This window comes from Lotus japonicus, chromosome 2, assembly GCF_012489685.1.
Source record: "Lotus japonicus ecotype B-129 chromosome 2, LjGifu_v1.2".
NCBI classification, from domain to species: domain Eukaryota; kingdom Viridiplantae; phylum Streptophyta; class Magnoliopsida; order Fabales; family Fabaceae; genus Lotus; species Lotus japonicus.
The window spans coordinates 63800038-63812267 of record NC_080042.1 but is presented as its reverse complement, the minus strand read 5'-3'; the positions used below and the strand labels follow the sequence as shown (position 1 = coordinate 63812267).

The following is a 12230-nucleotide window of genomic DNA, read 5'->3' as shown; positions in this document are numbered from 1 at the left end:
AGTTGAATGATAAAAAAATGTTCCCAATAATATTGGGTTGGTTCAGATTTATTGGGTACTCAATCCTCTAACTTGATAAATTAATCGATGATGATCAGATGCCGTAAAAAAATATTTGAACCGATCCAATAACCTAACCCAATCCACTAAAATGTGTTTGACTTGGTTTAGATCAGTCGGGTTAGCGTATCGGCGTGTACCCGCTCACACCCCTGAATTATTACCCTCTTAATTCATTAATTCAGTTTCATTCCACTTATATATAGAGATGGAGATAAAGTTAGGAAAACATAATTAGCACTTTTTATTTTATAAATTTAGGATATTTTTTCTTTTATAAATTTTTATTTTCAACTTCTGAAAATCAAGCATGGAAGACTTTGATCTTAGCAAAACTGAGTTGTTAGCCGTAATTATCTTCCATTTTCTGTTCTTTCACTTTCCAGTTTCCACAGCATTTTCAGAGCAACGAGATTAAGTGGTGGAGGGTAAATGGATGATACTATCAATTTCGTGGTCTCTTCTTTTACTGTAAGTTACTCTAGTCATGTAATGGTGAACTTACATCTCATTGCAAATTGTTTGAACTTCATTTTTCTGAGCAGCTTGCAGGAAGGGGTTCCCGGTGGTTGGTGGAGATGAGTACTGTGACAGAATCAAAGTGACTGTGCCCACTGATCAAGTCTCCGAATGGTATAGAGGTTACTTTGTGATATTAATTAAGAGCTCGTTTGGATACGGACTAAAGAATACTTATCAGAACTTATCTACTTGAATAAGCACTTGATAAGCTCCAATAAGTTCTCGTTAGTCCGCATCCAAACAGGCTCTTAAAAATATAAACCTAACTCATTATGAGTTATAACTAGTAATTTTAGTGCTCCACTGGTGCACCCTTCCTTACAAGAACACCATAACCTTTGCCTATTCTATCTTAAAGTATTTTAAGATGATAGGAGTATGCAGCTCCGGCTCAAGAATTCTTAGAAAAAACAAAAGAAATTCAATTTCCAGATCTTTCAAGAAATCGAGAAGTTGACTAGACATTTTTATATGGAAAATGTTGGGTTTTCAAAGCAGTGCTATTGGAGAGGAAGGAGGTAATTGCTTCAACTTCAAGTCTTCAACTAAACAGTGTTTGTGTATGTGTGATAGAGTAGCCAGTAGCCACAATGGCATTGCTGATCTGAAATCGGATACCCCTTAACACCAACAATAAATTAATTGTCTAAAGTTTTAGGGGCCTTTTGTATGGGCCTCTAAAGAGTAAACTAATCAGTAACTTCTGTTGTAATTTGCAGATAGGGCTGCTTATCTAAATTAGTATAATGCTGGTAATTTAGAGAGTAGTTTGTAATACAAAATGTTTGCATCACTGTCAGAGTTTATGGCCTGTTAGTTTCAAACTTTAATGACTCATTACAAACTTCTCACAAATTACTTTACAAGTTACAAATGAGTGTTGCTGGACACAAGGCCTGTCTGAAAATATGTTTTTTATACTTGTGCAACTGTCGTGATGTTATTTTAAATGATGTGATTCTATTAAATTATCACTCACGTGCCGTATCCTTAATTATATTTGAACAATTGACTTACTAATTCTGAGTCCTGAGTCCTGATTATGAATATAATAACCAAATTTAACTTAACATGATAGGTAATTAATTTGTTATATTAACCTTTTCCTATTCTATCTGAAATATTTTAAGATGACAGGAGCCTTAGTGTGATTCAGCACATGCTCCTGTTCTGGCTAGAGAATTCAAAAACAAAAAAAAAAAATTACATTCCAGATCTTCAGCTCAACAATTCCAACAAAAATTTACATTTCAGTTTTTCCAAGATATCGAGAAGTTGACTTACATTTTTATATATCGAAAATGCTGGGTTTTCAAAGCAGTGCTGTCGGAGAGGAAGGTTGGCAAATGGCAATAACTTCAACTAAACAGTGTTGATCTCTGTGTGAGAGGGAATAGCCACAATGGCCATATGGAGATAGTAAATTTCACAAGAAACAAAGAAGCAGGTCCAATGGCGTTTGTGTGTGTTTCGGTGCAGCTAACAAATATAATATCTCTCATTTTTGTTGGCCATTCGGATGAGCTTCTTTGGCTACTTCATTTGTGAATGTCATTGGTTAGTTTACGTTGTTTTCGTGTGTTGACATTTGAAGTTTAATTACACGACCTTCTTTTGTTTTGATACTATTTGGTTGCTTATAGGTATCACTCATTTAAATAGTTATATATGTGCAGAAAGCCATTGTGGTTATCATGTTTCTCAGTTGTCACTAATAAAATTGTGTCAATACTCAATCTTTATCAGTCACTCTTTTGTTTTTGTCATTATTTTGGAAGTTATAGCCTTTTTGCCAACGATCTTCTTGGATGCACAATTAAAATTCCTACAAACCCAGAACATTGCCTTTTTCCTATGCTTCTAGCTTCTGGCTTTTCTAGCAAATTACCTACACAATCATTGCTGAGATACTCTTAAACGGATATTCAAGGAAAAAGACAGACTCTCAAGTCCCAACATCTACTTTTAAAAATTTATATCAGTCTTTTGGTTTCAAAAACTGCAATATAAAATCTCTCCTTTTCCCACGTAAAACTCCCACCATCAATTAAAAACTCATTCAAAGAGGTAAAATCAACATTCATTAACACCTATTTTTTTCCATTCATAGGCCTTGAAGTTGAGAGTTTGATCAAGCAAAACAAACTCTGAGAAAACTGTCTCTCCTTTTGCAACTAAGAAGCAGGTAGTACGAAGAGAAATGGAGAGTGAACACCAAAAGGCATCTCTCCACTCTCCTTTGATTCAAAGCTCAAGGGCAACAACAGAAAGAAGAGAAGTTCTTGAAGAAGTTAAGAAGCAGTTATGGCTAGCAGGACCTTTAATATGTGTGAGTCTCCTAAATTATAGCCTAAATATCATATCCGTCATGTTTGTTGGACATCTCGGTGAGTTGGCTCTCTCTGGTGCTTCCATGGCCACTTCTTTTGCATCTGTCACAGGTTTCAGTTTCTTGGTGAGTTCAGATTTCCTTAATCACCCCTTCAAGATTCATATCTAAGTACTCTTGCAACCAATATGATTATACTACCTCATTTCCTAATCTTGTGTTGTTTTTAAGGTTATGCACAGTTTAATTTGACTAAACACCATTATTTAAAATTGAGTAACATTAAAGAGAGACAATGGTAGTAATGGGTGAGAATTAAGAGTTTTGAAAAGTAAAAAAAGTGGAAAATTAAATCAACTAAAGATTGAACTTGGTCACAGTTATTTTCCTCTGCCCCTTTTTAATTTGGTTAAAACAGGTAGGAATGGCAAGCGCCTTGGACACCTTATGTGGCCAGTCATATGGAGCAAAGCAGTATCAAATTTTAGGCATACACATGCAGAGGGCCATGTTCATTCTTATGATTGTAAGCATTCCACTTGCAGTTATTTGGGCAAACACAAGATCCATTCTTGTTTTCCTTGGCCAAGATCCTGAAATATCTACAGCAGCTGGGGAGTATGCCAAGTTAATGGTACCAAGTCTTTTTGGTTATGGTCTTCTGCAGTGCCTCAACAGGTTCTTGCAAACCCAAAATATTGTATTTCCAATGATGCTCATCTCAGGAGTGACTACGTCACTACACTTTTTAATATGTTGGATTATGGTATTCAAGTCTGGACTAGGGTACAGAGGGGCTGCTGTAGCAAATTCTATCTCTTATTGGGTAAATGTTTTCATACTCTCACTTTATGTCAAGTTTTCTCCCTCGTGTAAAAAAACATGGACCGGCTTTTCCAGAAAGGCACTGCACAGCCTCCCCACTTTCTTGAGGCTTGCCATTCCTTCAGCTGCTATGATTTGGTAATTCCTTTGTAACATACTTCAATAGCACCTATAACAGACCAATATCTTCTCTTCTGTTTTATGAGTTGTTACTATTTTTAACATTACTATAATCCTAATTCTGTTTTCAATTTTTGTTATTATTAATATTATGGTGAACAGCTTGGAAATGTGGTCGTTTGAAATGATGGTTCTCCTTTCCGGTATTCTTCCAAATCCAAAGTTGGAAACATCAGTGCTTTCTATCTGGTCGGTTTCATATTTCAGATGTTTTTCACATTTGTTTCATATTTTCATCTACATATTAATTGTGGGTGACTTGTGTGCTTTTGTCAGCTTGAATACAGCATCAACTGTTTGGATGATTCCTTTTGGACTCAGTGGATCTGTAAGGTAAGGATTTCCCTGAACTTATAAGTTATATCTATCAAACATTCAGTTTCTTCCTAATTTTCTTTGTTGAAACTAGAAGTAAAACATGGTAAGTTGAAGATAAAATCTATAGAATATAATTGAGGGTGTTGTTACATGTCCAAAAGTTGTAACGTATTTTTGGACTACATTTTTTTTTTGCAATTTCCCCCTTGATTTGGTGTAAACAATATCATTAATGCTTTGCATGAAATTCTTGCAGCATTCGGGTCTCAAATGAACTTGGAGCTGGTCATCCACGTGCTGCACGTTTAGCAGTGTCTGTTGTCTCAGTCCTAGCCATTGTTGAGGGTAGCTTAGTTGCGACAGTGTTGATACTAATACGCAATATATGGGGCTATGCATATAGTAATGAAGTTGAAGTTGTCAAATATGTGGCAACTATGATGCCAATTCTTGCAATTTCCCACTTTATAGATGCATTCCAGAGCGTTCTTTCAGGTTTTTCCTATTTCTCTTTTATTACATTTATTGTCTACATAGGAGCTATGATGTTTGTAGATTGGAAGAAATCATAAAAATTATATGTTACTTAATTGATTTTCCAAAAATAAGTAAGCAAAAAATCTGAAGTGAAAAATTAGCTAGCTCCTATAATTTACAAAATATCACTTCAAAACATTTTTAGTTGCTAGTTTACTTGGTAACTTTACCATTCACCCTGAGGCTTGAACTAAGACGAAAGAAATGTAAAAGAAGGCCTTCCTATTTAAAGAATAAATATGACAAACGGGGAAGTGGAAAGTGCAAATAAGAATTTAAAAAGTAACACAGATAAGTTGAAAGCATATTTCATCCAAACAATTACAATTGATCTTATTTCTTACTATGTCAACTATAATGCAGGAACTGCTAGAGGATGTGGTTGGCAGACAATTGGAGCATTTGTCAATCTGGGGTCATATTATTTAGTTGGAATTCCATCAGCTATTGTGTTAGCTTTTGTATTGCATCTTGGCGGCAAGGTAAAAATTGGACCATTATTTTGTAGCATAGTTTTGAGGCTGATGATTCAGTTTTACAAAGATTACAATAATCTGATTTGGTCCTACCTGCTAAATAATTTTTTATGTAGGGTTTGTGGCTGGGGATCGTATGTGCACTCACTGTTCAACTAGTTTCTCTAATGATCATTACTACACGTACTGATTGGGAGCAAGAGGTGATGGCTTACATTTTTTTTTCCTTTGTGATCTCTTCAATCATCCTTTCATTTTTTGTGATGAGGGAGCTGACATTTCTTATTTTTCTGACTCCTCATCTAGGCAAAGAAGGCCACAGATAGAGTCTACGACTCAATAATTCCAGAGACCACAGTCTCATGAAGCTGCAATATCTCTGCAGATACGCATTCTGAATAAAGTCTATTTGGACGAAAGCAATGAGTTTTGTTTAAGTCTTTGAGGTAGAAAGTGTAGGTCCAGTTTTACATGGTCTAAATGATAGATCTTGATAATATAGAATAGTGTACAATATATGATGTAGCTGGCCATTGGATTTGTTGGGGGACATCTCAAATTTTATCAAGGGAAAAGAAGATTTTGGTGTACTGTAAGTGTGTAAAAGTCAGTCATTATCTGAATTGGTTTTATACTAGATACAATATTGTATGATTACACAAGTTTATTAATATTTTTAGTTGGATTAATATTTTATGACAGTGGTCTTAAAAACTCTACAACATTTATTATAATATGAATACATAAAGAACACTGTGAAAACTTAACCTTGTCTTAGAAGAGTCATCATATGAGTATAATGAAGTGTTTGTTATTAACTCTGTTGAATCAAATGTTGAAAGTACACAAAGTCCTCCGGATCCATCACTTCACCTTACAACATTGAGCACAGACAACATACTGGGCATGATATTGAGTATATTATGTTTCCTTGCACTCAATTCTGCAACCACCAAGTTAGACTCCCCTGTCAGCAGAACACTTAAGATCTGACATAGCCAACAAAATAGATTTCCATCTGGGACTTTGACAGCATCTGAAGCATAACAAAATGCCTCTAAAATATCTGCTACGTAATAATACTCCGCTATACCTAACCCTCCTGAAAATACTTAGCAACTAACCCAAAATCTGTACAAATATTCAACCAACATTGGTGAGGGAACCACTTAGTATAGATTTCAAGCAAGCAAAAGGTTCCTTAACCCACTCATAGAAAGAAAATATAAACTCCCTTCACATTTTCTCTAATTTATTACTAATCAATGGCTCTAATTTGTAAGAAGTCATTTTGAAAGGCACTTGCTTGTTCACAAAATAAAGTTTATTGGTATTGATTATTCTATATCAACCTGTTCACCAAACTTCATATAGAATTAATCCCTTGAGGCAGCAAGAAAAACTTGAGAAATCAAATTGATCAATTTAAACATTCTCAACATCAATTCTAATTTGTTAAAAGGCACATGCTCATAAAACAAAATAATAAGTTTGTTTATCCTATATTAACTTGTTCACTAAACTTCACATAGAATTAGTCCCTTGAGGCAGCAAGCAAAACTTGACAAATCGAATTGATCAATTTAAGCATTTAAACATCCATTCTAATTTTATAAAACTCATTTTAAAAGACACTTTTTCACCCAAAAAAAAAATATAATTAACAGATGTGTTTATCCTACATTAACTTGTTCACCAAACGTCACATAGAGTTAGTCCAAGGCAGCAAAGAAAAACCTGACAAATCAAATTGATCAATTTAAGCATCCTCAACAGACATTCTAATATTTTAAGAGTAATAACAGATTTGTTTATCCTATATTAACTTGTTCACCAAACTTCAAATAGAATTAGTCCCTTAAGGCAGCTAGCAAAACTTGGCAAATCAAATTGATCAATTTAAGCATTCTCAAAAGCCATTCTAATTTTTAAAAGGCACTTGTTCACAAAACAAAATAAAGATATGTTATCCTATACTGTTCATTCAACTTCACATATGTTAACTTGTTCAATTGTTCTTTTTTAAAATTCTACATCCATTCAATTTTTCAAAAAGTAATTTCTTAAAGGAACTTGTTCACAAAACAAAATAACAGATTTGTTTATTAATCCTATGTTAACTTGTTCACCAAACTTCACATAGAATTAGTCCTTAAGGCTGCAAACTATGTCAAGGGCAACAGAAAGAACAGAAGTTCTTGAAGAAGTGAAGAAACAGTTATGGCTAGCAGGACCTTTAATAGCTGTGGGCCTCCTAAATTATTTCCTAAATGTTATATCTGTCATGTTTGTTGGACATCTCAGTGAGTTGGATCTCTCAGGTGCTTCCATGGCCACTTCTTTTGCATCAGTGACAGGTTTCACTTTATTGGTGAGTTCGGTTTTCCTTAAACTCCCCTTTCAGATTGATAGCTTGTAGTATAGTACCCTTTTTAATGAATAAGAATCTCAGTTCTGTGTTGGTCGGTTGTGAAAGGTTATATATAGCTCTGAGCACTATTTATTCTTGATAGAATCTAGTCTTACATTGAGTTTATACACTCAATTTCTACACTCGCTTATTACATGCAAGTCTTTTTTTTCATAGAATGTAATAAAAAGATGATGTGCTTTATAAAGTTTTCCTTTATTATTTTGTTTGCTTAATTTTGAAGATCATTAACATTTTGGAACTAAGAACTGTCAGAGAAATATATATAAATTCAATACAATTAGTTTAAAATAAAGCAGCTAAGCTGAACTAATATCAATTATTGTGAGTGTCAGTCTGTCAGTGTGTGAAGTGTATAATGTTTACCCTACAAATTGCAAACTTATCTTTTCAAGGAAACAACTAATAAGTAGGCACGCAATGAAATGTGATCACAGTTATTTTATTGTTTCTCTGATGATTATTGGTTAAAACAGACAGGAATGGCAAGTGCCTTGGACACCTTATGTGGCCAGTCATATGGAGCAAAGCAGTATCAGAATTTAGGCATATACATGCAGAGGGCCATGGTCGTTCTTACAGTTGTAAGCATTCCAGTAGCAGTTATTTGGGCAAATACAAGATTCATTCTTGTTTTCCTTGGCCAAGATCCTGAGATATCTGCAGCAGCTGGGGAATATGCTAAGTTAATGGTTCCAAGCCTTTTTGGTTATGGTCTTTTGCAGTGCCTAAATAGATTCTTACAAACCCAAAATATTGTATTTCCAATGATGCTCAGCTCAGGAGTGACAACTTTACTACACATTCTTTTTTGTTGGATTATGGTATTCAAGTCTGGATTAGGGTACCGAGGAGCTGCCATAGCAAATTCTATATCTTACTGGCTGAATGTTACCATACTCACACTCTATGTCAAGTTTTCTCCTTCATGTAAGAAAACTTGGAATGGATTTTCCAAAGAGGCACTGCACAACATCCCCACATTCCTGAGGCTTGCCATTCCTTCAGCTGCTATGATTTGGTAATTTCATTCTAGCATACTTCAATATAACCTACATATAATAGACCAATATGTACTTACTGTGTTATTACTTATTAGTTGTTATTTTTCTTAATAATACTCATTCATTTCTTAATAACATCTTAATACGGTTTCCAATTTTTACTATCATTATTATGGTGAACAGCTTGGAAGTGTGGTCTTTTGAAATGATGGTTCTCCTTTCTGGTCTTCTTTCAAATCCAAAACTGGAAACATCAGTGCTTTCTATCTGGTTGGTTTCATTTAATATTTCGGATGCTTTTCACTTTTGTTTCATATTTTCATCAACATGTTTTCGGTGACTTGTGGGCTTTTATGCAGCTTGAATACAACAACATCTGTTGTGATGATTCCCTTTGGACTAGCTGCTGCTATAAGGTAAGAATTTCCCTTTAGCAAGCTCACCATTTTATTTAAGCCTACATCAATCAGACATTCTGTTTCTTCCTAATTTTGTTTTTTTCATTTCCCCCCTTGATTTGGTTTACATTAATGCTTTGCATGATATTCATGCAGCATCCGGGTCTCGAATGAACTTGGAGCTGGTCATACACGTGCTGCACGTTTAGCAGTGCGTGTTGTCTCAGTCCTAGCCATTTTCGAGGGTATCATAGTTGCGACTGTGTTGATACTAATACGTAATATCTGGGGCTATGCATATAGTAATGAAGTAGAAGTGGTAAAATATGTAGCAACTATGATGCCAATTCTTGCAACTTCCCACTTTTTGGATGCACTCCAGAGCGTTCTTTCAGGTTCTCTATTCCTATTTCCCTTCAATTTCATTTATTGTCTGCATTGGAGCTATGAAGTAGATGATTTAATACTGCAATCTGAATGGTGTTTGAATTTGATATCTTATTCAACTATTACAAGTGATCTTATTTCTTCACTATGTCAACTATAATACAGGAACAGCTAGAGGATGTGGTTTGCAGAAAATTGGCGCATTTGTGAATCTGGGGTCATACTATTTAGTTGGAATTCCATCATCTATTGTGTTAGCTTTTGTATTGCATCTTGGTGGCAAGGTAATAAAATAGTTTACTCATTTGTAGCATAGCTTGAGAGTTTGAGATTAATGGTCAGTTTTACAAAGATTCCGATAAATATTTTATGTAGGGGTTGTGGCTTGGGATCATATGTGCACTCATTGTTCAACTACTTTCTCTAGTGATCATTACTATACGTACTGATTGGGAGAAACAGGTGAATCCTTACAATTTTTTCTCTGCAATCTCTTTCATCACATCCTTCATTTTTGTAATGCAGGTACTGACATGTCTTACTTTTCTGACTCCTCATACAGGCAAAGAAGGCCACTGATAGAATCTATGACTCAATAACACCAGAGCTCTTAACTTCATGAAGTTTCAATATCTCTGCTGCAGATACACACATTCTGCATAAATTGTATTCTATTTGGATGAAGTGCAGTGCTACTAGCACCCTTTCACTCTATATGGGTCACACTCCAAATTTGTTGGGACCTATATGAATTTTAACCAATAATAGAGGAAGTGTTTAAAATAGAGTGTAACTATGAGTGTTGGTAGCATTTTTCGGGGCAAAGCAATGAGTTCTTACACTTTAGATAGAGAAGTGTAATCCAATTACACATGATTGAAAGGATAATATGATCTTGATAATATAAAGGCTTAAATACTCTGTAGGTTCCTGAAATTGTCTACCGTACGAAAATAAGTCCCTGAAATTTTTTTTTTCCGATTCTGAATCCCTAGAATTTTTTTTAATCAGAATAAGTCCCTACTCGTGTTTCCAGCCTATGTGGCACAATTTTTGCTGAGTCATTTATTCCACGTGGCTTTTCTATTTTTTTTAAATCCACATGGATTAAAAAAATAAAATTAAACATTTAAATTTAAAATTAAAATCATTTTAGGGATTTAGGGTTAATTAGATTTAGGGTTAATTAGGTTAATAAGATTTTAATTTTAAATTTAAACATTTAGGGATTTAGGAATTTAGGGTTAATTAGGTTAATAAAATTTTAATTTTAAATTTAAACATTTAAATTTAAAATTAAAATCTTTTTAGGGATTTAGGGTTAATTAGATTTAGGGTTAATTAGGTTAATAATATTTTAATTTGAAATTTTATTTTTTAATTTTATTTTTTTAATCCATGTGTATTTAAAAAAAATAGAAAAGTCACGGGAATAAATGACTTAGCAAAAATTGAGTCACATAGGCTGGAAACACGAGTAGGGACTTATTCTGATTAAAAATAAATTTCCAGGGATTCGGAATCGGAAAAAAAAAACTTAGGGACTTATTTTCGTACGACAGACAATTTCAGGGACCTACAGAGTATTTAAACCTAATATAAAATAGTGTACAAAATATCTGATGTAGCTGCCCATTGGATTTGTTAGGGCGACATCACAATTTTTTTGTTGAGGGAAAATAAACTTTTCATTTGCTGTAAGTGTGTAAAAGTTGCTAAATGTAAATTTGATCAAAAGTTACTAAAACGCTGAACCATTGAACTTGTTTAAGAAAAACTTTCAATGAAAAAGAATTAAACATACTAAACAACAATTAGTTTTAGGGTTTGTCTAAAATTTTAGGGATCTTCTAACTTACCCTTTAACCCCATTTTAAGTGGAACTTCCATGTTTAAGATAAGTGAATTAAAAAATTAAACACTTTTTATTTGAACTTTTATACATAAACTTATTGGTTCATCTAGGATGAGGTTATAACTTCACGGGCAAATTAGAAAAATATCGATACTCTATCTTACCACTCCACTCATTCGTTTTGCGTTGGGATTTAAGAAGAATGTATTAATTTTTTCAATGCGCACAACCTCCTCCCCTCCATTATGAGTAGCTTTTATTCTGCATGCTCCTCTACATGCTCTTCCACAACTGGTTCTCTTTGAGATGATATGCTCTGAGAAAGATCCTCTGCTGAATTGTTTACATCAGGTGATTCTTCTTCATATTGTTGTTGCTTTTGCATGTGAACCTTTGTGATTAAGCACTTCCTATCCTAGTTGGATTGATTTGATGTTATCTTGGAGTTCATTCATGGATTCCTCCACTACTACAGAAAAGGCTTATCGCCACGGTTAAACCCGCCCTTTTGCCACGGTTGAACCGTGGCAATAGCTCCCGTGGCAATTGCTCAATTGCCACGGTTGAACTTCGAACCGTGACAATTGATTCGCTGTTGCCACAGTTGGAAAAGGGAAACCGTGGCAATATGTGGCATCTGTTGCCACGGTCCAAGGAGGAACCGTGGCAATAGATGACCTCTATTGCCACGGGCCAGGGAGGAACCGTGGCAATATATGACCTCTATTGCCACGGGCCAGGGAGGAACCGTGGCAATATGTGTCTCTATTTTGGCAAATATTGTATACAAAATATGCCCTTTTTGGATTTTTTTTTTATTTGATATGGTCTGTACATAAATTGCAGTGCATTTTAAATAGGAGGGGAGGGGTGTTTGAACCCATAAGCAAGAAAAAATACAAGAAAAA

General features: G+C 34.5%; 2 protein-coding genes across 7 annotated transcripts; both read left to right on the top strand.

Annotated features, from left to right (window-relative positions):
• The first annotated feature begins 349 nt into the window (after positions 1–349).
• Positions 350–5946, top strand: LOC130738814 (protein DETOXIFICATION 16-like). 6 transcript variants are annotated; one of them, XM_057590972.1, is made up of 11 exons: positions 355–531; positions 606–1100; positions 1904–2139; positions 2693–2911; positions 3330–3874; positions 4019–4105; positions 4193–4249; positions 4491–4729; positions 5135–5253; positions 5364–5450; positions 5554–5946. In XM_057590972.1, the coding sequence occupies exons 4-11, from the start codon at positions 2783–2785 to the stop codon at positions 5611–5613; spliced, it is 1323 nt and encodes a 440-aa protein (XP_057446955.1). In that variant the 5' UTR covers positions 355–531; positions 606–1100; positions 1904–2139; positions 2693–2782; the 3' UTR covers positions 5614–5946. The 6 variants fall into 6 exon arrangements, with proteins under 6 accessions (XP_057446952.1, XP_057446951.1, XP_057446955.1 ...); XM_057590971.1 differs by having other exon boundaries at positions 356–531; positions 2693–3037; XM_057590968.1 differs by having other exon boundaries at positions 351–531; positions 2693–3037; positions 4019–4249.
• Positions 5947–7414: 1468 nt separating this feature from the next.
• LOC130738811 (protein DETOXIFICATION 16-like) lies at positions 7415–10372 on the top strand. Its single transcript, XM_057590967.1, has 8 exons — positions 7415–7618; positions 8155–8699; positions 8866–8952; positions 9042–9098; positions 9237–9475; positions 9633–9751; positions 9843–9929; positions 10030–10372. The coding sequence occupies exons 1-8, from the start codon at positions 7415–7417 to the stop codon at positions 10087–10089; spliced, it is 1398 nt and encodes a 465-aa protein (XP_057446950.1). The 3' UTR covers positions 10090–10372.
• The last annotated feature ends 1858 nt before the right edge of the window (positions 10373–12230 follow it).

Excerpts from the sequence above, each read along its gene's own strand:
- LOC130738811 (XM_057590967.1), top strand. The coding sequence starts at position 7,415 with ATGTCAAGGGCAACAGAAAGAACAGAAGTTCTTGAAGAAGTGAAGAAA. Across the intron at positions 9,476-9,632 it reads ACTCCAGAGCGTTCTTTCAG|GAACAGCTAGAGGATGTGGT; the intron begins GTTCTCTATTCC and ends ACTATAATACAG. Across the intron at positions 9,752-9,842 it reads TATTGCATCTTGGTGGCAAG|GGGTTGTGGCTTGGGATCAT; the intron begins GTAATAAAATAG and ends TATTTTATGTAG.
- LOC130738814 (XM_057590969.1), top strand. The coding sequence starts at position 2,783 with ATGGAGAGTGAACACCAAAAGGCATCTCTCCACTCTCCTTTGATTCAA. Across the intron at positions 4,250-4,490 it reads GGACTCAGTGGATCTGTAAG|CATTCGGGTCTCAAATGAAC; the intron begins GTAAGGATTTCC and ends AAATTCTTGCAG. Across the intron at positions 4,730-5,134 it reads ATTCCAGAGCGTTCTTTCAG|GAACTGCTAGAGGATGTGGT; the intron begins GTTTTTCCTATT and ends ACTATAATGCAG.